We start from the raw sequence: 25,459 nt of genomic DNA on the forward strand, positions 1-25,459 counted from the left end.
TTGTTCATTGTTAATTCATGTTTGTTCATAATACATTTACTAATTTTAAAGGGTTAGTTCACCTAAAAATTAAAATAATGTCATTTATTACTCACCATCATGTCGTAGAAGCGACGAGAATACTGTTTGTGCGCCAAAAAATAACGACTTTTCAACAATATTGAGTGATGGTCGATTTCAAAACACTGTTTTGAAGGTTTATGAATCTTTTGTTTCGAATCAGTGGTTCGGAGCGCCAAAGTCACGTGATTTCAGTAAACAAGGCTGATTCGAAACAAAAGATTCGTAAAGCTTCAAAGCAGTGTTTTGAAAACGTCCGTCACTAGATATTGTTGAAAAGTATTTTTTTTTGGTGCACAAAAAGTATTCTCGTCGCTTTATAATATTAAGGTAGAACCACTGTAGTCACATGAACTGTTTTAAATATGTCTTTAGTACCTTTCTGGATCTTGAGAAGTTCAGTGACATCGCCGGCAATAGAGGCCTCACTGAGCCATCGGATTTCATAAAAAATATTTAATTTCTGTCCCGAAGAGATGAACAAAGGTCTTACGTGTGTAGAACGACATGAGGGTGAGTAATAAATGACATTACTTTCATTTTTAGGTGAACTAACCCTTTAATTTTACATTTGTAATAACTACATATGTATTAGTATATATATGTGACCCTGGACCACAAAACCAACTATTCAACTATTTGAAATTCTGGAATCTGACGGCGCAAAAAAATCTAAATATTAAAGTTGTCTAAATGAAGTCCTTAGCATTTTGACCCATACAATGTATTGTTGGCTATTGCTACAAATATACTTGTGCAACTTAAGACTGGTTTTGTGGTCCAGGGTCACATATATTAATATTAACCTAAATTAATAAATGAAGTAAAAAAATATTATTTCATGCGTATTATTGAATGAATGTTTAGAACCTTACTGTAAAAGTGTTACCGCTTATTCTAACACTGATTTGTTAGTTTTCAGCAACACATGTTTTTGTATGTAAACACTTTTTTGACTGCCTGTGAACTTAATTTCAAGCAGATACTATGAGAACATTTGATGCGTACAGTGTATGTGCTTTCTTAAAAGTCTGGGCCAAACTGAAACTTCACAGCCTTTCCTCTAGCACCAGGTTTTGCCACTCCCGGTTAACAGTATGGCTTTAAAAAGAAAGAGCTATCAGTATAATCACAGAAACGTCACAAATACAGTGTCATCAGCAGCAAGACAGAGGCATGTACCCTGCATGAAAAGGCAAATTGAAAACAAGCAGCTCAGCAGAGGCGTCTTCGAACTACTAGCTGTAGTACTCATTGCATCAGCTACACTAAGGTGTATTTGGATAACATTCATAGAGACATATTCATCAAACAGTCTTCAGCGTGATTTGTCATCATGCACAGAAAACAGTTACGTGAAATGTGGATGAATCTTTGAGTGTTCATGAAGTTGTTTTAATGGAAATGTTACCCTAGTAAACAGTACTACATTTCATTACTTTTACTACATATTATATAAAATAAAACAAGCATATGGATATATGACAAAATTGTCTTCTATATTATTTGTCCGCAGCAATTTGTGAGAACAGCTCACATAGTCTTTTTAGAAGTAATATAGATTATAAAATATGGTTAATCTAACACTAAGTACAATTTGTGATTGATGTGTTTTCTGTGACAGTTGATAATGTGTCAAGTATATGTAAGAAAAAGGCCATCAAAACCATCCTTGTGTGGATGTGGAAGTGCTACTAAATGTGCTGTCAAATGGTGACAGTAGCTCACGTTTTGTTAAAACTCTTGCTGAGCATCTAGTGGCACAACTTCAGCTACATTTTAAAGGCTGTAGATACATTCAGAATCATTTAAGAGGCTCCTGTGCCTCTTTAGTAACTTTAGTATGTGCAGAAACTTTAGATCTTCTTTGTTGAACATTGTTTTTTGAGCAACTATATAATGTGTTGATTCTATTTCCATGTGGGTTTGTTGGTCCTGCTCGCAATGGAGTCTTTAATCTGTGTGGATCTTTCAGAGAAACTGCTACTTTTGAGGGAGTGCTCTCGTCCAGAAAGTGGAGGTGTGTCACTGCTTCGACTGGAAGCCCTTACACTCTGAACCCTCCTAATAGATCCCCCTAGTTTATCCTCACTCCTTGGCATAGGTCCGCTACTGAAAGATTCCGTTCTACCACCAGGCAATCTCTGAGAGCTTGTTCTGGATAAGCTCTTTGATGGTGTTCCTGTTACAGCTGGTGAGGGCAAGTCTTTTTTAGATCTGGAAGAAGATGCCACAGTGTTGCGAGCAAAACTAGGTAAAGGCGAAGAACTTTTTGGGGTAGTGTTAGGACTGTCAGGTGTACCTCCTTCAGAGTTTCCTTGTGACTGGGCCTGAGCTTGGGACAAGGCGCGCATTGTAGAACGACACATCTTTTCTTCTGGTGCTGGTTTTGAAACGTTACGAACAGGTTTGGCAATTGTTTTTTTGATGGAGGGTCTGTGTTGAGTCGAGTCCCTTGCCCACCGAGAGATGCTTGGTGTCACTCCTCTTTGTGCCCTGGGATCCTCTGGAGGGAGGCTTGAATGTCGTGCAGGTCTACCTTGTCTCTCGCCTCTCCTGGCTGGCATGCTTTGGTCACGAAGTGGACGTCTGGGTTCAATGCTCTCATGTCCAGGAGGTTTTTCGACTTTCTTGATGCTGCTACTAGATCGATTCTGCCTTGTAATTGGCACCACTTTGCGCATGTTCTGAGTCTCAGTTGCTGTGAGGGTTCTTGTAGGACGACCGGCATGAGCAATCAATTTGGATGGAGTCTTGGTTTTGACAAGTGTTTTAGGGATACAGGTCTGGACTGCTTTCTCGCCAACTCTTCGCGCTTCAGCTGTGTCACAGCTATCTGTCTCTGCTTCTTCAGTATTTACAGATGGACTGACTGATTCTGGGCATGCTTGAACAAACCTTCCTACAAGTGGTTCATCACTTGATATGGACACAATGTTACAATCCGTGGACTCAAAATTGGAGGAAAGAGAATTTGTGTCCTGCACAACTCTTGGATAGTTGGCATCCTGTGGCTTTTGGTTGAGTCCAGATCCTTCTTTCATGACAGGAGAACTCTCAATCTCGGAACAGTCCAACACAATGGAACAATCAGTTTCAGTGCAGTCCATGACATACAAAGCAGGTTTCTTACTGGACACAGAGGGATCAAGGGGCAATGGGGTGTCACAAGTTGTAGAGGAAAAGGTGCTTGTGTCCGCTTCCTCCTTCTGTGATGAGATCATTTTATCATTCCATACTTTTTCTGGCTTAGGTCCCTCCTCAGAACTCCTACTAGATGGGGGCGTATCAAGAACAAATACTTTGGGAGGGTCTTCTTCACTTTCCAGATTTGTTACTAACACTTCACACTGGCTGTCAAAAGAAACATTACTGTTATTATTGATCTGGCTGGCTATTTTAAATGGTTGGAGGCCAGAAACTAGTTTGTGTTTCTCCACAGAAACACTCATGTGTCCAACACTATAACCAGATGTCCCCTGATAAACATTCTTTGTGTTACTTAATCGAGGTGTAACTCCACCTTCAGAGAGAGTAGTATAATTATTATTATTATTATTGTAGGGATCACTGTTCACGTTGAAGCCAAAACTTGAGTATCTAGCTAAAGGACTGATGGGTTCTGTCTCAGCCTTTGGTGAAGCTGCTAACTTCTCTTGGTAAACTTGACTCTGTGGACCCAGCTCCCTATTATCATCCTGTGAGATGAGCCATGCCATGGTCTTTCTTTGATGGTTCCTGCCTGAACGTGGCAGGCTGCTGAATTTGGCGTTGTCGCTTGCTGAAGACCCAGAGATCAGCTCCATATAGCCACCGAAGTTGCGGTCATTAGAGGTGTGAGGGTAACGGCGGGCACTAGCCGAGCGCCCCAAAGGACTGTTGGGGCTTTGAGGTCTTGATTGAAGCAGGAAGTCTAGGAGGCCTTCTTTGGTTAAGATGTCAACATCATTTTCGCTGCTGCTGCGACCAAAACCTCCACTATCACCTGTCTCTGTATTGGCTACACCCCAGGCACACCGTCTCTCCTCCAGTTCCCGTAAACGTCGCTGTCTAGCTTCCTCCTTCAGTTCCCTGTCCAGGTTGTCCTGCAGGAGAGTGGACAAGAGATCACTATAGGAGGGTGTTCACTGATAAATGATCTGTAGCATGATTCATATATGCCTATATGTCTTGACAGATAAACTCTTAATTATTTTATCTTAAATTATTTTCTAGTGTTTTTTAATGTTTTTTTTTTTTTTTTTAATTTTTGCATGTTAGTCAGTAGGGGCTTTCACACCGGAGGAACCTTTTCATAGTTCCTAGAATTATTGGCTTAAGTACCTGGACCGCACCGCAGGAACTAGGAATGGGGGAACTAAATTAGCTACTACTTCAGAATAGGTCCCACTCTTTGCTCTTTCAGTCGCGTAAATTATGCATTTACATTCCATCTCCATTATCACGAAAGCCACAACACAAAACAAACACAGCTCTGATCACAGCGTCTTCCATCCACCAGTTTTTAGCATTTGTAAATGCCGCGGTTAAAGACGCCGCTGTAGGCCGCTTCACAGTTCCTATTCCTGGTGCGAATACAACCAGGAACATTGCCCAGGGGAGAAATTAGTTCTCAGGGAACTATCCTAGCAGCGAGTTCCTAGAACTAAGTTCCTAGAACTATTCGGTGCGAAAGCCCCTAATGTGATATGTACCTTTACAGCTTTTTTGAACTTTAGACAGAAGTCTTGGAAGATTCTGAAGCACTCATCCAGTTTGAAGGTGTCTTTATCTTCACAGAAGAAGTCAATGAGGGCATTGCCCTTTTTGCGCAAGTCCAGCCTGCGATGTTTAAGGTCCTGCAGGGCCTGTGTAGAGCTCTAACAAATCAGAAAAAAGTAGGTGAGTCATTCTTACTTAATAATTAAATTAATTAAATCATTATAGTAAATAAAATGAAAATATAAAGACAATTAAAATATAAAAATATCCTTTAGTACAAAAAAAACAAAACATACTCTACTATGGATTTCTAATTGGGGGAATGATTCATTTACCTGCAAAAATGGTTCCAGCTGCTTTTGCAGCTCATCGTCATCATGAATCTTCTGTTCCAAGGAACGTGTTTTGACATAGAGAGAGGAAAACTCTCCTTCTATATTTTCTACTGAAATTCTACAATGATAAAAATTTAAATACATCAGAGAAAGTTTGAGGAAGGGGTCAAGACCTGTTGCAAATTTTAAGAAAATAATGACTACATTTCTAAGTGATTTTACTACATGACTACATTTTCTAAAGTGATAAACTAATAAAGTATTAGAACTATTAGTTAAACAGTAGTTAAACCAGAAGAGTTTGGTTTGATATTGCTGTAGTCTCTCAGAGCCGGACCTTTACAGGATTATAATAACAGTCAATAAAACTCAATTTAAGATTTTCTAAAGTTTCATAAAAGTAATGGAATGATTATTAATGAGAGAAGATTTGATTTTGAAAAACTAATATTGCTGTTACCTGGCAGCACTCTGAACTTGTGTTAGCTTCTCTGGGAACTTCAAAAGGGCCTCATCCTTTTTCTGCGCTTCCTTTGTGAGAAAAGTTAAAGAAAATTCCAAATCAAATCAGTTAAAAAATGTGTTGTTGTTGTTGTTGTTGTTGTTATTACTGTGGCTGTTTTCATAAAACATTTACAAACATTTATCAGTAAATGTGGAGAAAACTACAGTGCATCTGGTTCTGTCCTACTTACTAGTGCCACAAAATGGAGCAGGTTCATGCCAGGCTTGTTGGCCTTCGTGTCAGCCAGAGAGAGAAGTGAGGACAGTTTGAAGCCCACAGCATTGCCTGCATAGCCACCCTATGAACACACAAAGAACATCAGTCAATGTCTGGTCAATGCTGTAAAAGCCAACAACCCTTCTTGATTTAAAAATGTCAGGGAATGTTTTGGAGAGGAATAGTTGAAAGGAAAGAGCAAAGGTGAATAGAAGACTAGGGGGAAATGTCCACAAAAAAAAGGACAGATGAGGGGTAAAGGATGGGGAACACTGGAAAGACAATAAACAGAAAAAAGGCTGGAGACAGAGAGAGACTTACTGCATTCATGATATTTCCCGCTTGGAGAACTAAGTGTAGAATGGCATGGAGCTCTTCACAAGTCATTAGTTCTATGGAATAATCAATAGAAACTGAATCCATTGAGCCCATTTGGTAAATTACACAACACTCTAAATGCTATTACTGTCCGTTCTACTGTCTACAGTCTAAGAAATTTAAAGGAAATCTAAACACTCAATGCCACATTTAAATTAGACTTCTTTTTTTTTTTTGTTGTTGACAGTAGTCCATGATGTACTGCTAGGATTAGTTAATGCAGGATTAATAAAACTCAATTTAAGTTTTTATAAAGGCTCCTAAAATAAATGTGATGATTAATGGAGTGCCATATCTATAAGTACTATTTAGGTATAGAAAGTTCATGAGCCCTTGGTTTCTGAAAAGGCTAATACTGCACAAGTGAGTGATAGAAAATAACTGCAAAATGCACTCAACTCAGTTGCACTTAACTCAACTCAGACTCAACATAATACAAAATACGCTGTATTTTGTCCCCTCAAAATGTTTTTCCTGCTTAGCTAATTATTGCTCCAGATTAAAGTAAAAATTACATTACTATATAATATATAAATACTATATACATAAATTACTTCAGAACCTCCAAAGAGTAGTCTGGTATGTTTCTTACCTTCTGTAGCCTGACGCACAATGTTAATCTCACGACTCATGACCGTACAGGATGGGAGGAACTCTTCCTGAAGTACCATAGCCTCAATACGCACCTCAAAGCTTTAAAAAAGAACACACAATAATAGTCGACTTGCCTTTTTTACATGATGTTGTTAGGTATTATGAAAATGTATATTTGTGTCTCACTGATAAGAGAGATCTTGTGTGTCTCTTACCGAGGCACTTGAATCAGCAGGAACATGAAAGAATCAGCCAGTGTCAGCTTATCTGGATCTCCCTTGAATTCCCTCAATCTCTTCACCTAGTGTAGATAAGTGATTTAAATTCACATTCAAATATCAGAGCAAACAAAAAACACTAGTACTAGTAAGAATTCCCAATGTAGCCATTTTCCATTGATCGGTAGATTAGATTACAAGTAAATTTGATTATAAGATTACGTTTGCCATCATCTAGCACTCAATACTAATCTGCTGTCGGTCAATGAAGATTTGACAAATGAACTCGTGGCTGCGGCGGCTCCATTTGACTCTTGTTGTTTTAAAAGTGATAAGACTTTTCAGTTTTATGGATGTCGCCATCTTTGATATTACTTTGGTCACTGTTGCTATGGTTACTGGTAAGAGAATATGAGCTTGACACCCATTGCGTGTTCTTACAGACGCTACTGTAAGTTGCAGTGTGAACGGGACATTTCGAGACTCATACCTGTAACTAAATGTGGATGTTGATTCCAAAAACTGACAGTGTGAACATAGCTAGAGTTCTCACCTCTTCTGCTTCTGGTAGTAGTTTGAGCAGTTCTTTCAGCAGTTCGGTTCCATACTCCTTACCGTTGCCCAGACGGATGTCTTCTACTATTGCATGATTGGGCCTGAGGGAGAAAAACAGAAGTACAAAACAGACAAACAATTTTTGGCTCTGCCTGATCAGCTCAGTAGATGAGATGAACCCTTGTAGGATACTTCAGTGTGCTACAAAGAAAGATGGAAATACAAATCTGATGTATACAAAAAATACAAAAAGCCCTACTTCTCACATACACAGAATACACACAAACATCACAGACAAACATAAATATGATATATTCTAATTACACATGAAAACATTGTCTTTTTGAATAATCATTTATATTCTTTGATGATGTTGAAATACCTGTTCAAAAATAAACAAAAACCCTGTTTACACAGGACACATCCACCTTCACCTGCCCATTTCACCTTGCAACAGGTCTGACGTAAACCTATCTTGTTTTATGCTTTTATTCTGGTCTAGCTGTCTGTTGAATACTGACAACATACCTTGTGTCTTTCTTTATCCGTATCTACTTTTCACAGTGAATGTAGGCCTATACATCATCCTCATGTGAACTCTCAAGTATCAATCAGATCCTGACAGCTATTGATCTTCGCACAAGAGCATCGGGTTTCCCTTGACCATCAGATCCTATTTCTGTGCTGGAGCACATGCATACAAAGGTTTTTTTTTTTTACGCATGATGACGTTTTGGAACTTACTTCTTAAACTGTTTGAGGAAAATTCCAACATTCATTCCTCTCTTGGAGTCCAAGATGCTGATCTGGGAGAAGAGAGGAATAGAGAGGGTATTTAAAATGGATGGAAAGATATACAAATGACAGACTGTGTGTGTTCTGAGCAGAAGCATCATTCCCATTTAAATTTTGGGCCTTCGGGTTATTGTGGCAAGTTGATTTGAATGCAACTTCCAAATAAATAGAACTACTGTAGTATATTTGATGTTATAAGATAGGTAAAAACTATTTATTTATCTAGTGGCAGAATTTGTATGTCAAACGTGAATCAGTCCAGTTAAAACAGAATGACACTGGGGAACTGAAAATGAAGAGGGAGTGACAGCATTTCTACAGATTTAGATGAGGTAGGGCATATCTAAATTTAAACTATTATTTAAATTTAAACTATATTACCAAAATGAAAGAGCAAACAAACCAGACTTGAATTCAACATGAAAGTTAACAACTTATTAAAGAATACATAAGGCAATAAAATTCAACATTTATTATTATTATTATTTATTGATAGTAAAATAGTGTACATTTGGTTCCAAAATGTAATTAGAAAGAAGCAGACAGTTGACTATCAAGGGCACAGTAAATGAAAAACATTAGACTTATATGCGTTACATTTAATAGAACTAGACCTAGAATAGAACTAAGATGTGTTTGTAAGTGTGCCATACCTGGACTGCCAATGGTTCTCCTTAAATAAATAGGTATGATGATATGAGAAAGACAGGCAAAGTTTCTTAGTATAATATAAAGTGCTTTACAAAATTCAAAATTCATCAATCCAACTAAGCTATACAGAAATAAATCTATTTCCAGTTTCTAGACATGTTATTAATATTTATGTATATGAAACCTGAAGGGTTAGTTCCCCAAATTAAAAAACTGTCATCATTTACTCATGTCATTTTAAGCCTATAAGACTTTCGTCCATCTTCAAAACATAATGAAGATATTTTTAATAAACCCTGAGAAATGTCTGTCCCTCCACTTCAAAACCTCCAGTTTTGAAAACTTTTTTAGGCATGAAAGTTTTTAGGGGAATGGACTTTCCATTGAGGGACAGAAATATCTCAGGTTTGATTAAAAATATCTTCATTTGTGTTTTGAAATCTTTAATTTTCATTTAAATTTTTTTGGTGAACTAACTCCCTGAAGGACACAATGCTATACTTGTTATTCTCATTAACTCAACATCCACACCAGGAAACCATCGGCAGCGTGATGACTCATTTTGGCCCATGAGATCATTAACTAACTAACATGACACAGCAATTGTAGTGGCAACTAAACAGACACACAATCTGTCACTCTCTCTAGCACACACATTCACACGGCCTATGTGTGTGATACATGCAATTTGTGAAGGAATCACGAACTCAAAGGACTAGCAGTGTGGTGTCTGAAATTACAAACGAGGCCACACGCATGGTCCACGCCATCTCAGACAAACAATACATAAGCTTCATTAGATCTGCACTGGTACACTTGGTGCCTTCGTGGATAATTACAAAGCTACCAAGACCAGCGGCAGCCCCACAAAACAACACAAAAACACAGCTGGTCGCTTAGACACAAAATGACGCGCTCACGGGAGCATATGTTTTGGATAATAGCGACATATTTGTTTTGTGTAGAGGTGGAAAACTGACTTGCACACATCTTAAGAGCCAGTAAGAAAATCCCCGTGCTTCTTACATGATAGGAAATTGTAAACAAATTTAACACCAAAAAAATATTAACAATATCATACAAAATAACCACTTTGTTTGGAATCAACTTGATTACTTTAGTTTTTGTAGATATTTGCACATCATGTTTACATGGATAACTAAAGTGTACAATTTGGATTTATTTACAGCATGTAAAACATAAAATTAATTATGCATGCAAAGCTTCTTTCTGAATCCTTTATATTACTTTTATATTATAGCATTTTACTGTTTTATATTTTAAAGCCCCTAGCCCACCCCTAAAACTAAACCCTTCTTAACAATATCAAAAACATAATATTTTTATAATCTGTAATAATGCCAAAGCATTAAAAATGAGATGTGATTGAACATATTATTATAGTATGAACCTAAAAGTTACTCATACTGTCGATTAAATGCTTATGTTTTACATGTTGTCAATCATTTTCTTCAGATATTGTAAAATACATAATATGTTTCAGTGTCTGTGCGAAAATATATGTGTGCTAGGCACACATTTTATGTAGGAATACCTATGATTACAGATGAAATCATATTGAATATAAAGATGTTTCACTGTATACGGTAATGTAACTTAATAAAGTTACTAGCAGGCCTAGTAGATGTATAATAGATAGATTTCAGTTTGGAAAACAATCTTAGCTAACTTATAAACAACACAAATAGTTCAGTGATTTAAAGATTCTTGTTAGCTTTCACTTACAGCATTCATTTTTTTCAGTGAAATAACTCAGCTAAGAAGAATTATCGGTTTATTTTACATATGTGTACTTAAGTGCACTTACATTGCACTTACCTAAGAAAATACTGGGTAATATAAGGTAACTAAAGGGTTTAAGGTTAAGTTTAGGGGTAGGTTCAGGGTTAGTACTTAGTTATTACCCAGATATTGTGATTTCTATAATAAGTACATTGAATGTACTTATTATATTAAACACAAATAACATCAAACGTGCACCTAAAGTATGCACGTTTGGTAACACTTTACAGTAAGGTTCATTAGTTAACATGAAGTAATAATGAACTGCATTTATAGAGCATTTCTTAATCTTTGTTAATGTTCATTTCAACATTTACTAATACATTATTAAAATCTTGTTAACATTAGTTAATGCACTGTAAGCTAAGATGAACAAACAATGAACAACTGTATTTTCATTAACTAATGTTAACGAAGTAAATATAGTAACAAATGCATTGCTCATGATTAGTACATGTTAGTTAATAATACATTGGCCATAGACATTTTTTACACCAAGTTCATTGTAGACCAACATTTGCTACATGATTAATGTATACAATTGTTTTCTGCAATTGTTATGCTGTTAAATGAATGTTTATTGCATTATTTTAGTGTCATGTGTGTTACCATGATGGTGTTTTGTATTTGTGTGTATGACACTGTGTGCACCTTCTATACATTAATATTTACATCAGCTTGTGGAAAAGCTACACTGATTCATGTGGTTTCTTTTTACCACCTGTGTTTTAAGGGAGTTGTCAGTATACAATAAATGTAAAAAACAGATTTTAGTAATTTGGTATGATAATATTTCAGAAACTTTTATACAGTACATTTAATTTCTGTCTGAACAGTAATTTTCACAGTAAAGTTCTGGCAACCACATATCATGTCATTTTTTTTTAGTTTTTTTTTTACAATATACAGTACTGTGCAAAAGGCCACCACCAGCTTTGTTGTTTTAGCAATGTTTTAATGACCATCAATATTCATTTTTCAGTCTCTTTATTACAATACAAACAGAAAATATATGAAACGTACACAAAATGTAAAAAAAATAAATAAAAATCTGAAAAAAAAATGTTTCTTTAAGCAAAAGTCAGTGTTTAAAGTACACATGAAATCAAAATGGACCTTATTTACTTTGTCAGTGCATATTACTAGTCTTGTGGTAAACAATTAATCCGTGCAAATTTAAACACAGAAAAAAATAGTTTGTCGTGGTAATCTTTAATCAAAATTGGAAAAATAACTTCCGGTCTGGAATGGCGTTCCTTCTCTGATAACATCAGTTTGACGACTTGGGTTGAAAACGCGTAAACCACTCCTCTGCAACCGTTCGTCTGCTATGAGTGAGATATGCAGAGGAGGAGCGCTACAGTAAAACTCTGCCCTCTATTCAATATTCAGTTTCACTTGGAAATACGTCACAACACTGGAGAAAAGTCGTTTGCAACTTCCAGTTCACACAGACTTTTAATGTGACCTCCTTTCACATGTCTCCTGGACTTCCATTTTCTCAAAGAAGAAACTCTGAGAAACTTCTCATCAGATTTTGAAAGTTTTCTTGGCCTTCCAGTTCTTTTCTGTTCCATGTAGGTTTAAGAGAGCCAGGTTTCTGCTATTGCTCAAGTGGAAGGGGAGGTCACTAAATACTTGCTACTTTAGGCTATAAATATATGTTTTTTCTGATATTTTTCTGTGTTTTTAATACTGCATACAAATTGACTGTTCTAATAAAGAGACAGAAGTAATTTTCTATGGTCATTATATCATTGCTAAAGCCATCTTATGGTGGCCTAAGACTTTTGCACAGTACTGCATACTTTTTACATTGCACAAATGTATAGATTTATATGTACTATCGGCCAGTTTATCGGTTACTTGCTTCAGTATTTAAGCAATTATTTTCATATTGATGCATCTCTAATATTTGGCAGTATTGGCTAAAATTCTGTCTTGGACAATCTTAACAAAATGCGTGCTATTCAGTCACATTTATAAATAAACTTATAGGATTGGTTCATTTTAAAATGAAAATTACCCCAAGCTTTACTCACCCTCAAGCCATCCTATTTGACTTTCTTCTTTCAGATGAACACAATCGGAGTTATATTAATAAATATCCTGATGCATCTAATCTTTATACTAGCACTGAATGGATCCAATGAGTAAATTACACTCTATAACTGTAGATATTCCAAGCAATGATTCAGTTCTACTCAGGTTGCCTTACCTCATCCTTGCTCTCTTTAAATGAACCTCTGGTTCTCCCAAGACGAGTATTTCCACTGCTTGTCTGGGTTCGAACCTCCTCCTGCTGGCCGAACAGCTCCTCCACTGTCTTTACGTCAATCTGATACTGCTGCTGTCTCACAGCTAGAGTCCATATATTAGGTTTACCCCGAACTTTCTCCTCTGGAATGGTTTTCCAAAAGAAGCTCCGTACCCGTCGTTTCTTGCGTGAAGCATGTTGACCGGGATGGCCTGGTGCTTGGGGTGGTGGTGGAGGAGGTGGAGGTGGTGGTGGAGGTACAGCTGGAGGGCAGGAAGTGCTGTCATGTCCATGGCTAGGGCCATTTGTAGAGGTTGTAGAAGGTTCAAATGGCAGTGGATTTACTATTGGTGTGGTACAGTCGCTTGCCGACTCCTCCGCAGCAGTCACACTGGCCATGACAAGCATTACATTAGCAAAGACACCAGTCCCGGAGGGGCAGGCTGTGAGGGGAAATTTTGCCCCGTTTCCACAAGACCCTTTTATAAAACGGCAAACAATTCAGAACAGCCTCTTGGTTTGATTCTAGGTAGTGTCTGTTGGAGTCCCAAGGTCTGTCTCACTCATAGTCAGTAATACAACTAGCAGCCGTGTAAATAATGAGTTTTTCCTCAAGCAGAATATCTGCGGCGTTCATTCTTAATTAGAATTTAGAATTGATCCTTTTTACAAAACTGTCGACTGACTCATGGCTCTGACAATAATGAAGGATGATGGTGTTACGCAATTTTCTCAGACCAATGTCTTGACATTCTCATATATTTTGTCTTCACTTCTTCTACCTAGTCCCATAATGCCAAGCTGTTACTTCCAAGCTTTCTCCCACTGCGGTGTGGTCAGAGGTCAAACCCTTGGAGCTGCAGGAAGGACAAAACACACACACACAAAATCAAAATTACTGAGGTGCAGTGAAGCGAATGAACTTGGAACCTAAAAACAGAGGAAATGAGAAAGTAACAGACATCAAAAGAGATGCGGTTGTACATTCAAAGAAAGGCCCCAGTAGGTAAACGCCAAATGCTATTGTTCGGCTTAAGGCATTGGGGCCAGCCTGATATGTGTAAAAATGATCTTGACAGATGAATCAAATCTTTACTAATGAAAACTCACACAAGGAACTTTCAAGGGATTTGTACGTCTCATGGCAAAATTATTTGGCAGAACTCACAATTACCTTTACATAACATTAATTATACTGTAGTTACATAACGTGGGTTACACTAGTTTGGTGCTAATCTAAATGTTTAACACATTAAGAAATAGTGTTTTGATGAAGCATCATATGAATGGTGTACATGAAATGAAGACTGTACGCATAATAGTTTTATAACAAATGTTTTAATTATATATGGTTCAGACAAAAGGCAACCTTCCTCAGTTTCTCTTGAAGCCAATACGGAAGTGAATTAAACTGCAATTCTAGGGACAGGCTTTAAAAGTGAGCAGAATCTCATTGAGCCCCATGTTAAAATGCCCAACTTTACAGCAGAAAAATCATGTTTACAGCCTGGTACAAATTGTGGTTTTGGTCTATACAGCTAATTTTGTGCTGTACAACTCTGATGGGGGTGAATTTTTTATCCGTTGAAATTATATTAAGCCTTAAAGTTCAGCATAATTAAGGGCGTGGTCACTTGAGTGACAGGTGGATTGCCGCTGCTCTGTGAGCCGTCACTTTACCTCAGCTAATTCCAGCCACTGAATTTGGCATCTCAGCCATATTTGTGCTTTTTTTTTGGGATTGTTTCATACAATTATCAAATAATATGGCTTGCTGTGCAGTTTATGATCGAGACAGATGTGCGTCTGTGTACATGTGCACACATGCGGAATATAAACAGAACACACATTGTTGGATTGTCTTGGCATTGGCTAAAAGTTTCGTTCGTCACATTTACTACAATGACAATGGCTGGAAAATATGCATCTCAAGACACCACAAAATCCGACAGAACTGGTTGGATATTATAACTAAAACTGCTGCACTTTTTAAAAAATTGTACTTTGGATACGGGCTCATGTATACGATCTTATACAGTTTTACAAAATATGCGCTGCTCAGATTGCATAATTTCTTGAAGAACGAAGATGGAGAGCAGATCATTCAGAAGAAATGTGATGCAAACAATGGACAATATATCAATATTTCATAGATTTATTGCTGTTTGCTTTTCAATTGGACGCTCATGGACACTTTACCCAAGTGCGACGGATTCTCACAATCGCTATTTCGCTATCATCTCACAATCGCTATTTCATTACAAAGGTATGAAGTCCCGTTTTGATTTTGTATGTTGTCATTTGCATACCCAACACAAATTACAATATTAATGTCGTAAAAAAGACACCGTAGATTGACAGTAAACCTTTAGAACTTTCAAATGATATAACTTGTTATATTTTTTAATATTCTAAGATATATATATATATATATATAGCTCCTTAGCCTGGTAACATGATCACGTCACACTAGGTGGGCGTGGTTTCAGCAATCAGGCTGCCAAGATGGCAATGGCCACTTTTGGGCTTCAAAAATGCTCTTCAGAAATCTACGGGTGACGTCACGGACACTACGTCCAGATTTTTTTATAGTGTCTATGGGTTCATGTCATAAACAGTTATAAACATTCAAGTTGCTTCTTTTTTGTTGTACAGGTATAGGAATTAATTATTGATTAAACCACTCTCTAAAACTCACTAGTATTATCAGTGTAATTTTCAAAAAATAAAAAAAACAAACAAACAAACAAACAAACAAACAAAAAGAGATATAGTTAGCTAGCTAAAGAGCTAGTAAAATGTAAAAAAAACTGAACAAGAACGTTGCTCAAGGTGTAAATTATTTGAACATTTTTCTCTCATTTTACACTGCACTATAAATCAGTATAATATTTTAGATAATAAATACTGGTAAATGTTTAGCCATTAAATAGTGAATTACATAATTACAATAGTTTTCATACTGGTCATTCACTTGCACCACATCTGCTATTTGAATATGCAAAGCAGCTGACATCAAACAGCCTTCAAAGTACAGTGAGGTTGTCAAGGAGACCAGGCATCAACCAATCCACAAAAAAAGCAGCTATTTTACACAAAATTTTGCAAAGATATGGAACCAAAGCTCTGAAAAAAACTAAAGATATTGCATCTTTTCTATTATTTTGATAAATACAATTTACAAGAGCTTTGTAAGGCACCTTCTGTAATATCTGCATATTACAGTGTCACGCAGGTGTCTCTGTTTCACAGACATTGAGTGAAGTAAATGGCACTGGTTTTCGTCTTATGTCCTACTGTCAGGAGAGACATACTGCCGTCTGCTGGGAGAGGCCACAGCAAAATACCACATCACTTTTGGGCAGGGGCGGACTGGCCATCTGTGTGATCTGGAGAATCATAGAACGGCCGGTACTCCAGGACGGCCGGCGGGCCAGCCCACCACCCGCCACGCACGTAGTCATCACCTGTTTTTTTCCCCCCACTATTAGTCAACATCAGTGCTATTGCTATCATTTGGATGGTATAGTATCATGAGCCACAATTAAAGCCTTGTGACACTCACGCCAGGCGTTATTGTTGTTGTTGTCGAGTTTCTGCATGCCGATTGCTTTGGGCCGGGCTTAGTCCAGGGCCGTTTTTTAGTCCTAGTCCGTCCCTGCTTTTGGGTCAGACTTAACAGTCTTATCGGGAATCTGTTATGTAACCTATATATCTCAGAGAAACTATAAAAGTCAGATTTCCTGGATTTTTTTGTGGAATATTGCAGTATTTATTATAAATGATCTGTTCATGCATATCATTATTTTTTTAATCAAAATAACTTCCCCTCCATCTTGTCTTTCCTGACATGTTTACTGGCATGAGGGTGGGACAACCACAAAATCAAGTTCTCCCCTACATTTTGTCTTGTTTGAGAAGCCGTTTCACTCGGTTATATGTAACAATAGAGAAGAAAAGACTTCTGCAACTTCCATTTCTTGTCAACTTCAGTGCTGAGATGTGTAGAGAAGACAAAAGTCTGAAGATGTTAATCTAACATATTAGTTTTTACTAACAAAGTTGATTGCAACTGAATCCCGAAATGGTCCATTGTTATTGTTTTGCACAGCTGTGGTGAAAGATGTTCTAGAATAGATAATAAGATACCAAGCGCTATAAACCAGAGCTCATCAAACTGCAACCTGTTAACAGGGTCTCATTCGATCCTCTGGGTTTTTACTTATTAAAAGACAATTGACGTCACAGGAAGACTCTGTTTCCATGCTGGTTCAGCTGAGTTAGGCACCAGCTACTATGTATAATTTATTCATGGGTAAAAGTAGGTGTATTTTTCCTTTTAGGACATCTTCTTCATAAGGGTTATGCTGTATGATGTTCTAACATGGTTTTAACTCATACTGACTGAAAATAAGCACTTTATTTCAATATCTACAGCTATCTTATATACATACATTTAAAATATATGGAGAGAGTAAAGGGTTAACACTCTGTAACACATTCTTCCTCACCTCAGTGGTGTCTTTGCTGCAATGTCAGCGACAGCGTACAGCAACACACCCAGATACACAGCACCAAATCTGTTAACGATTATAACCAACATCATATTTACAAACTTGCTAAAAACCCATTGGAGGTCATATTAAAGAACACAAGAAATACAATTGGCTACTCATGAGAAAAACAAATGTGGATCAATGAAACAGCATTGTTCATGAAATGAACAAACAAAGGGATAGTTCACCAAAAATTAAAAATTCTGTGACCATTTACTCACTCCCATGCTGTTCCATTAGACTACCATTAATCTTGAACAGAAATTAAGGTTTTTTTTTTATAACATTCTTTCATCTTTTTTTATGTCTATGCATTAAATGTCCACACAACCAAAACTTTTAAGCATCAAAAAGTATAAAAAGACAGAAAAACTAATCCAAATGAATCTAGCGGTGACCTGAAGAGACACAATCGCTTTATATGAACAGATTTAATTTAAGCTTTTATTCATATACAAACACTGATCAGGGCACAAACCTAGAGCTCATCAAATATACATGAAAGCTAAACCCTACTTGCTTAATGAGCGACAACCAGTGACGTTTGTTGAGAGTTGAGATTCCATGTTTTAAATCCTAATGGATTTAACGATCAGCTTCTTCCTGTACTGTGATTCACATGTTTTACTCTCTCACACAACATAAACATAATCATTTAATATCATTCTGCCTGCTGCCAATCCTGAATTTTTACCTCATTTTGGAATGGTACGATTTCTCAGATCATGTAAAAACAATGTTTAAACAATGAAGCATGTCCTTGTTTCTGTGTTTAATTAGTTTTAAATAAAGAATTCAGACTGCCATGATACATCGCATGATGTAGACAGCAGAATACTTCAGTACTTTTACTGATAAAAAAGTGAGGCTGTTTTTCCAGCTAAGCCTCTTTCTAATCAGAACTGGGAGCTGGACTCCTGGACTATGATTTAAAATCTACCTCATCACAAATCTGATTGCTGCAGACATTTTTAAGTATGCTTGATGGATATTTGAGCACATTTAGAAAGAATGGGACAGTGTTGATAAACACACACACTGACTGTACCTAGACCATTAGACATCTGTTCACATGCTTAGCTGTCTAGCAAATTAATCTGACCTCCTTTTGAGAAAATCTCCTAACATTTCTCATTGTTTGTTTGTTAGAGATTAGTCCTTTTGTTTAGAAAAAAGATGGCGGCACAGAACCATCAACATTAGTAATATATTTTTGTCTTCATTACAGTATACTTTGAGTTGAAACATGCTAATACAACCACTATTTACTACAACACCTACTAATTATTATTATTATTATTATTATTATTATTATTATTGTCATATTATAATTATTATTATATATCAACAACAGAGAACCATGAACATGCAAATTTGTTGTTAAATTATTTAAATATAAACTTATTAAATATAAATCTCAGGCTAAATAGTTTACATCTAAGGGGTTTGGCTGACAAAAATGTTTTGGACCCCTGGTTTGACCTAATGTATATATAGGGTGATGTTACAGTCAATAATTTGTTTGACTTACTACATGTTACTACAAAATGCATTCATTTATTTTCAGATAACATAACAGTAGACCTGCTTGCCCTTGGGTCTGTCTATGCACAAAGACAAATGGTACGTCTTCTACCCTATCACAACTCTTCAGACAAAGTCTTGCCCTGTAATCTGATTCAATTGATACCGCAGTTTGAAATGCTCTGCTCGTAGATTGATTTCCAGTGTCTGGTAAATGAGGCCCGAGGCAACAACCCACACACCGATTATCTAATACCTTCAGTGGAATATTTGGGTGAAATGAACAGCACCAAAAACAAAGGGCCTTTGAGGAAACACACAAAGATTAAGAAATACTTAAGGAGATTCAAGTATTAATGTCTTAATGGTGCTTGTGCTTTGGATTCATTATTCGGTGCAAGTGTATCTCTGTAAATCGGCCATATATCAAAGTCCAAACACCCACAAGGTCTTTAAAAAATTACACTGCTTTCATAATCAAAGGAAATACTGGCAAGTTAAATGATCTAAAAGGAACATTGATAAAAGCCGCTGGTTTTGTTTGAGACCCAAACATACTGACCACAGTATAACAACATCAACTATACAAATCATGAGATTGTTTCTGTATCAAACATTAATTTAACGTCAAAGTGCGATGTTGGTTGATGATGATGGTTTAAAGCTGATGATTTAGAAAGGCTAATTTAAGGGGAATCATCATGTTGCAGCCATAACATGTGATCATCAGCAGGCGGCCCAGCAGGTGCGAATCTTGTGTTGTGACAATTTATGACAACTCACATATTCTCAAATGCATACAGCAAATTTCTATGATTTAGGGTAGGAAATATCAAGGAAGGCCATCTTTATTTTGTTGAGCAAATATTACGGTGAAGGTGTGGCTGCTTTTATCATCTGTACCAGCTGTCAAAATTCAGACCTGGCAAAGGGGAAATACAGCACTGCTTCAAGCTCTCTCTTTACTTTCCTGCACATCTTCAGGTTGTTATAATCACAAAGGTTTTTTTAATAGTGTAAAATATGCATTCTCATGTATGTGTAAAACATAAGCAAGGCAATCAAGGTCATTAAACTACTGTACCAGTAAGTAGCTGAGGCTACATTTTTCAACTATTCTAAAAATATTTAATATTAAATTATTGTTGCAAATTATGCTAAAAATATCACCAACTTAGGGTGTGTTAACACTTGTAATTTGGTTCTCTTTGTTCTTTTGGTCCGGTTTTATGATGTACATTTTTCCACGGAACTTACTGAATATCCAAAACAACGCTGTGTGCTGGCTAAATGTGCTTGTTATATGTCCGTACATGTGATGGTATTTTTACCGGTTGAGAACTCATGAAGAGCTTATAAAATGTGTAAAGGAGTCAAAACAGCACCAGAAATTTCTCCTGCTGCTGCTGCTGCTGCTGCAATAAGACACGGTTCCGACACCGGTACTATACTCTAATGGACAACATTGAGACTATGATGGGATAAACAAGGGATGCTTGAGCATTCTGTCTTTGCGTTCATATTTCAGTTGAAATACACCAGAGTTAGTTTGGAAGCGGACCGAGAACCCACCTGTTCAGGGGTCTCAGTCCACCAAGGTTCGGATGGCAGTGTTAACACTTATTCAAATGAACCACACTAACAGAGCAATCACACCAGAGTTTGTTTTTAATCAGACCAAACCTGCCAAGTGTGAACACACTGTTAATGTTATATCTGGCAGACATAGTTAAGGATTTGATGAAATGGCAATTAATTTGTGACACAGATCTGTGAAAAATCAAGAAGTGAGAAAAAGACATAGATGTGTGCACACACCACACACATGTTGGGTTTCCATGTTTTATGGGGACATTCTACAGACATGGTTTTTATACTGTTCAGACTGTATATTCTATCCCCTAATCCTAAACCTATACCCATCATAGAAAAGTTTCTGCATTTTTACATTTAAAAAACATTACTTAGTATGATTTATAAGCTCCCCATGTTCCTCATGGGGACAAAAAAAAAATTCCCCATTAAGTATGGGTTTACCAGGACCACACACACACACACACACACACATAAAAATTATTTTTTCATTTCAAATCTACTGAGATGACAATTGATTACACAACTGTAATATGGTTGTGATTTAGTAATATGCATGCTATGCACATATACACTGGTAGTACTATAATATACAATTTTGAGCTCAAGATATAGTGTATAAGGTGTATCTTTGATTATAAACCTCTCTTGATTGGATTCTGTATAGGTTAAAATAACACTGTTCAATGTGACAATTTTTTTTTTTTTTTTCTTAGTGTAATAGCACCATGATTTCTCCACTGGTGACTATAACGAATCTTCTGCTTATCAAATTTAACCACAGCAGGGGGGCGGGGTGAGGCTTGACCCAAATACAGATTGAGAGGAAGATATTATAATAAAGAGATGAGATAAAAAAAGAAAATGGAATCAGATATGAAACACATCTGGACACACATTCAAGAGAACTTCATAAGAAAATAAATAAATATATATATTTTTAAAAATCCCCTAAAAACAGGGCATATAATTCACATGTAATTGCATAAATGTAAAAACTGATATGTTAACTGAAACAGTGCTGCTGGAGGTGGTTAGCATCCAGCATGAAAAAGCTGGCTTCTCAAAGCCTAGTTATCTCTATTGATCGCAAAGGGCCATTAGAGAAGGTAAATAAAGCAGCAACAAAGACCACCTAACAAGTACACACAGTACATAATCAAACAGAACTCAGGGAAATCTAAGAGCTTCAAGACTTCTTTAGTAGACAAATAAATTCTAGAGCTCAAAGAAGCAAAGTTCCAGGATGATCTAATTAATAAAGTACGCCAATTTCTGTACATCACACATTGCATGAATCTGAAGCATACATAACAAATGCGATATGAGAAGGTAATTGTAATGTGTCCTTTAAGTTTCTGGGAAACTCAAAATTTGCATATAGGTTATTTTTAAAGCTGTTTGAGCCATGAAGATCAATCCTGTCTGCATGGGACAAGTGCACTGACTGGGAGTCTGCACTAATCGAAATGGTCCTCGGTGTCAAACACTGACGCTGCATATTGACTGGTGGCCATTTCTTCACATTCTTCACTTTAATGTGAACTGAATGAGTGTTTAGTTTGTAATCTCTCACATATACTCACACGTGCTAAAATGGACTCAATTTGATAACCAGAGAGGACTAGCAAAGCACACGCATGCTCATATTACAGTCACAACAGCGAATACTTGGTCTGACTTGCCCTTTGACCACAAACAGGCAAGATTTTCTGTCTCCCACAGCCACTACAAACTCCACTAAATGATTTAGTACCCATAGGAACAGCTAGTAATAGTAGACAGTGAAATGACTGCAATAAAATATAAATGGCCTCATGTGCATACAAAGAGAGTATGACACACACTTGTGTAAATCAAACCGCTCAGAATACCAAAACGATCCTAATACATCTTGTAGCATGATTACATTCAGTTAATAGAGCGATAGAACTAAATAGGAAATATTAAAGAAATACTAAATTTCTGATGGTTTTCTAGTCATTTTAAACAAGGAAGTGAATCAGCCAGTGGGACAACAGGATGCCCTTTGGTTACCATGGTGAGAGCAGGTGGGAGGGGAAGGTGAAGTCCAAACACCTGATGTTTACGTGTGTGCAAATGAAAGAGCTCGAAGCTTACAGCTGAATTTAGTCCCTTTAGAGACCATTAGAAGTGTTGCGACAGATTAACTAAAACAACAACTAGAATGACCGCAGTGTTGTTATTGTTAACTAAAACTAATACAAATTCATTTTTGTTCGTATAAATTAAGCTGAAATTAATTAAAATATAAATATTAGATGAAAACTTATGGTAATTCAAATAAAATAACTATTACTAAAACTGAAATAAAAATACATTACAGCAAAAAAGGAATATTTAAAACAAACAAAAACGAATAAAAATGTCCACGTGCATAAAAATACTAAGCTAAAAATAAAACAAAAATAACACTGTAAGACAGGCACAGTATTGTTTTCTGCTCAGGCGTTGTATGTGTTCTGTCTGTGAATAGAAAATTCATCTTTAATATCTTTGTTTAGAATATTATTGTTTACAAATATCTACTCTGATATTCCTTGTACATGCAAGACTAAAAAACGTCACAGATAATTTACCAATAAAAAAAAACTAAAGAAATAGCTACACTGTCAGAACCCGAAACAATCCACAAATTCGCAATCAAGTGTTACCACGGAAATCAATCAAGTCAGTACTTTGGGGGGGATTGTACCAATCGAGTTCCACTACTTTAGGGTGTGTTACCGTGGCAATGTGACAACACAACCACCCTCCCCCGTTGACCTCACCCCGAGGGAAAACTTTTCCCTAAGCTTTGTTCCAGAACTCCTGAATGGATTGTCTCAATTCATTTCACCATGAGAAATGGGATGGGTCACTAAAGAAGCTGGCTTCAGAGGATTACAATAAAGCACATCACAATCTGTGACAAAGCAGCACAAAAGCACTAGTAACGGCCCTAAGGGTCTCTGTGGGGCATAAGAAAAGCTGATCAGCAGCAGAAACCTTCACATTTATACTAACCATCTACAGTTCTTACAGTTCTCCTGTCAATAGCCTACACATTTAATACTGTGACTATGACAGCTTTCAGATGATGTAATGTTTACAGACCAAGTTCCAGGCACAATAGGGTTAAATAGAGGAGGTACTGAAGGCTTTTGAGCAGGAACCGTGGTATACTTTTCTTATTAAAGTCTGAACGACATGTTCAGATTACAGAGGAGTTGACTGACTCATGGGGACCAGTGAGGTTACACCAGACATACTGTGATCTTTAGAGATGCATCCTATGGCGTGACAGCGATCACACTAAAGGCTACAGAATAAAACCTGAGTGTTAATGAGACGGAAACAGGATGGATCGGTTATACCCAAAGGGGAGACAGGGGGAATGACGGCCGAAATTGTAGAATCAATAAATGAATACAACTGTCAGTCTACACTGCTTGTAGCATTTATTATAGCCTATATAGCATATAATAATAATAATATATAAGCATAACTTTAACATCCTCCTCGTGATTCTCGAATGGTCGGATTAGGCAAATATTCTGGCTTTATGACACAACAGTAGGTAATAGTTCTTATTTGTTATATATATATATATATATATATATATATATATATATATATATATATATATATATATATATATATATATATATATGTATCTCAAATAACTATTATTACTATTGTTTCATAAAAGCAGGAATATAATTGCCTGTACATCCATGCGAAAATCACGAGGAGGATATTAAAATTATGTTTTTCATAATAAACCCGTTCGGTCCGTCTATGAATGAATGGCATATATGGTCTACAGGACATCGAGAGAAGAAACAAATCATTCAGCAGCAAAATAGTATAAAGCAAAACGAAATGTACTGGTCTAAACATACACTTTAAACTGCGTTAACGAACTTACCTTGTACAATCTAAGGAAAAGATGTAGTAGTTTTTTTTTCCTGTTGCGGCAGGTGCGTGTATCCGAGGTTAGGTAGGTGTGTGTCGGTATCACCGACATTCTGCGCGTCCAGCGCTGCAGCGACGCTCCAAGATGCAGTGTATTACAACCAGCGGACACACTACGCATGCGCTTGTGGTGTGTGCCGCGATACTGCGCATGAGCAGTGCGCGATGAGACTGGCTCAGGTGAATCTTTAGGACCGCTTGAGTGTGACGTGTGTAACTCGCTGGTGACGAGGGTAACCTAATATTCTACTACTCAAACACAAATATTAATATTGACATACAGCATCGCTGGCTGTTTATTAAACATAAACAGGTCTATTTGGCAACCATGGAGATGATGGGCCAATTGTCTGGAAACAAACAGTAAGTTGGGGGGTAATTTTAGAACTGTTTACTGAAATGTATTTAATATTCTCAAATAATATAATTTTTTCCCAAATCCAGTGGCAGCGCTGTAGCGATATGCATACATTTTGCTTCCTAGTTATTTAGGCACTAGAGTCAAACATTTTCACATTTCTTCATTGAAAAATCCGAGTGGATCCTCCATTCATTTGAATAACTTTGAGATCAAGTACATTTTATTTGCATAGATATTTTTAACAATACACAATACTCCAAAGTATAATAAAGTAAAATAAAATCATCCCTTAACGCCACAAAGATGAATGTGAAGGTGTAGAGAGAGAGAGAGAGGAACTGGACTGGTCTGGGTAACCCATTTTCTTCTGACAAGGTAT

At 36.8% G+C, this 25,459-nt stretch overlaps 1 protein-coding gene across 1 annotated transcript; it reads right to left on the reverse strand.

The window, feature by feature from the left end:
* Positions 1–219: 219 nt before the first annotated feature.
* Positions 220–24,777, reverse strand: fhdc1 (FH2 domain containing 1). The gene is made up of 12 exons (XM_067403144.1): positions 24,673–24,777; positions 13,030–13,925; positions 8,307–8,368; positions 7,561–7,663; positions 7,005–7,090; positions 6,788–6,888; positions 6,139–6,209; positions 5,792–5,899; positions 5,557–5,627; positions 5,097–5,214; positions 4,755–4,919; positions 220–4,145 (listed from the first exon to the last, which is right to left on the reverse strand). The coding sequence occupies exons 2-12, from the start codon at positions 13,474–13,476 to the stop codon at positions 1,971–1,973; spliced, it is 3,507 nt and encodes a 1,168-aa protein (XP_067259245.1). The 5' UTR covers positions 13,477–13,925; positions 24,673–24,777; the 3' UTR covers positions 220–1,970.
* Positions 24,778–25,459: the final 682 nt, after the last annotated feature.

The sequence above is a fragment of the Chanodichthys erythropterus genome, chromosome 12 (assembly GCF_024489055.1).
Source record: "Chanodichthys erythropterus isolate Z2021 chromosome 12, ASM2448905v1, whole genome shotgun sequence".
Taxonomy (NCBI): Eukaryota; Metazoa; Chordata; class Actinopteri; order Cypriniformes; family Xenocyprididae; genus Chanodichthys; species Chanodichthys erythropterus.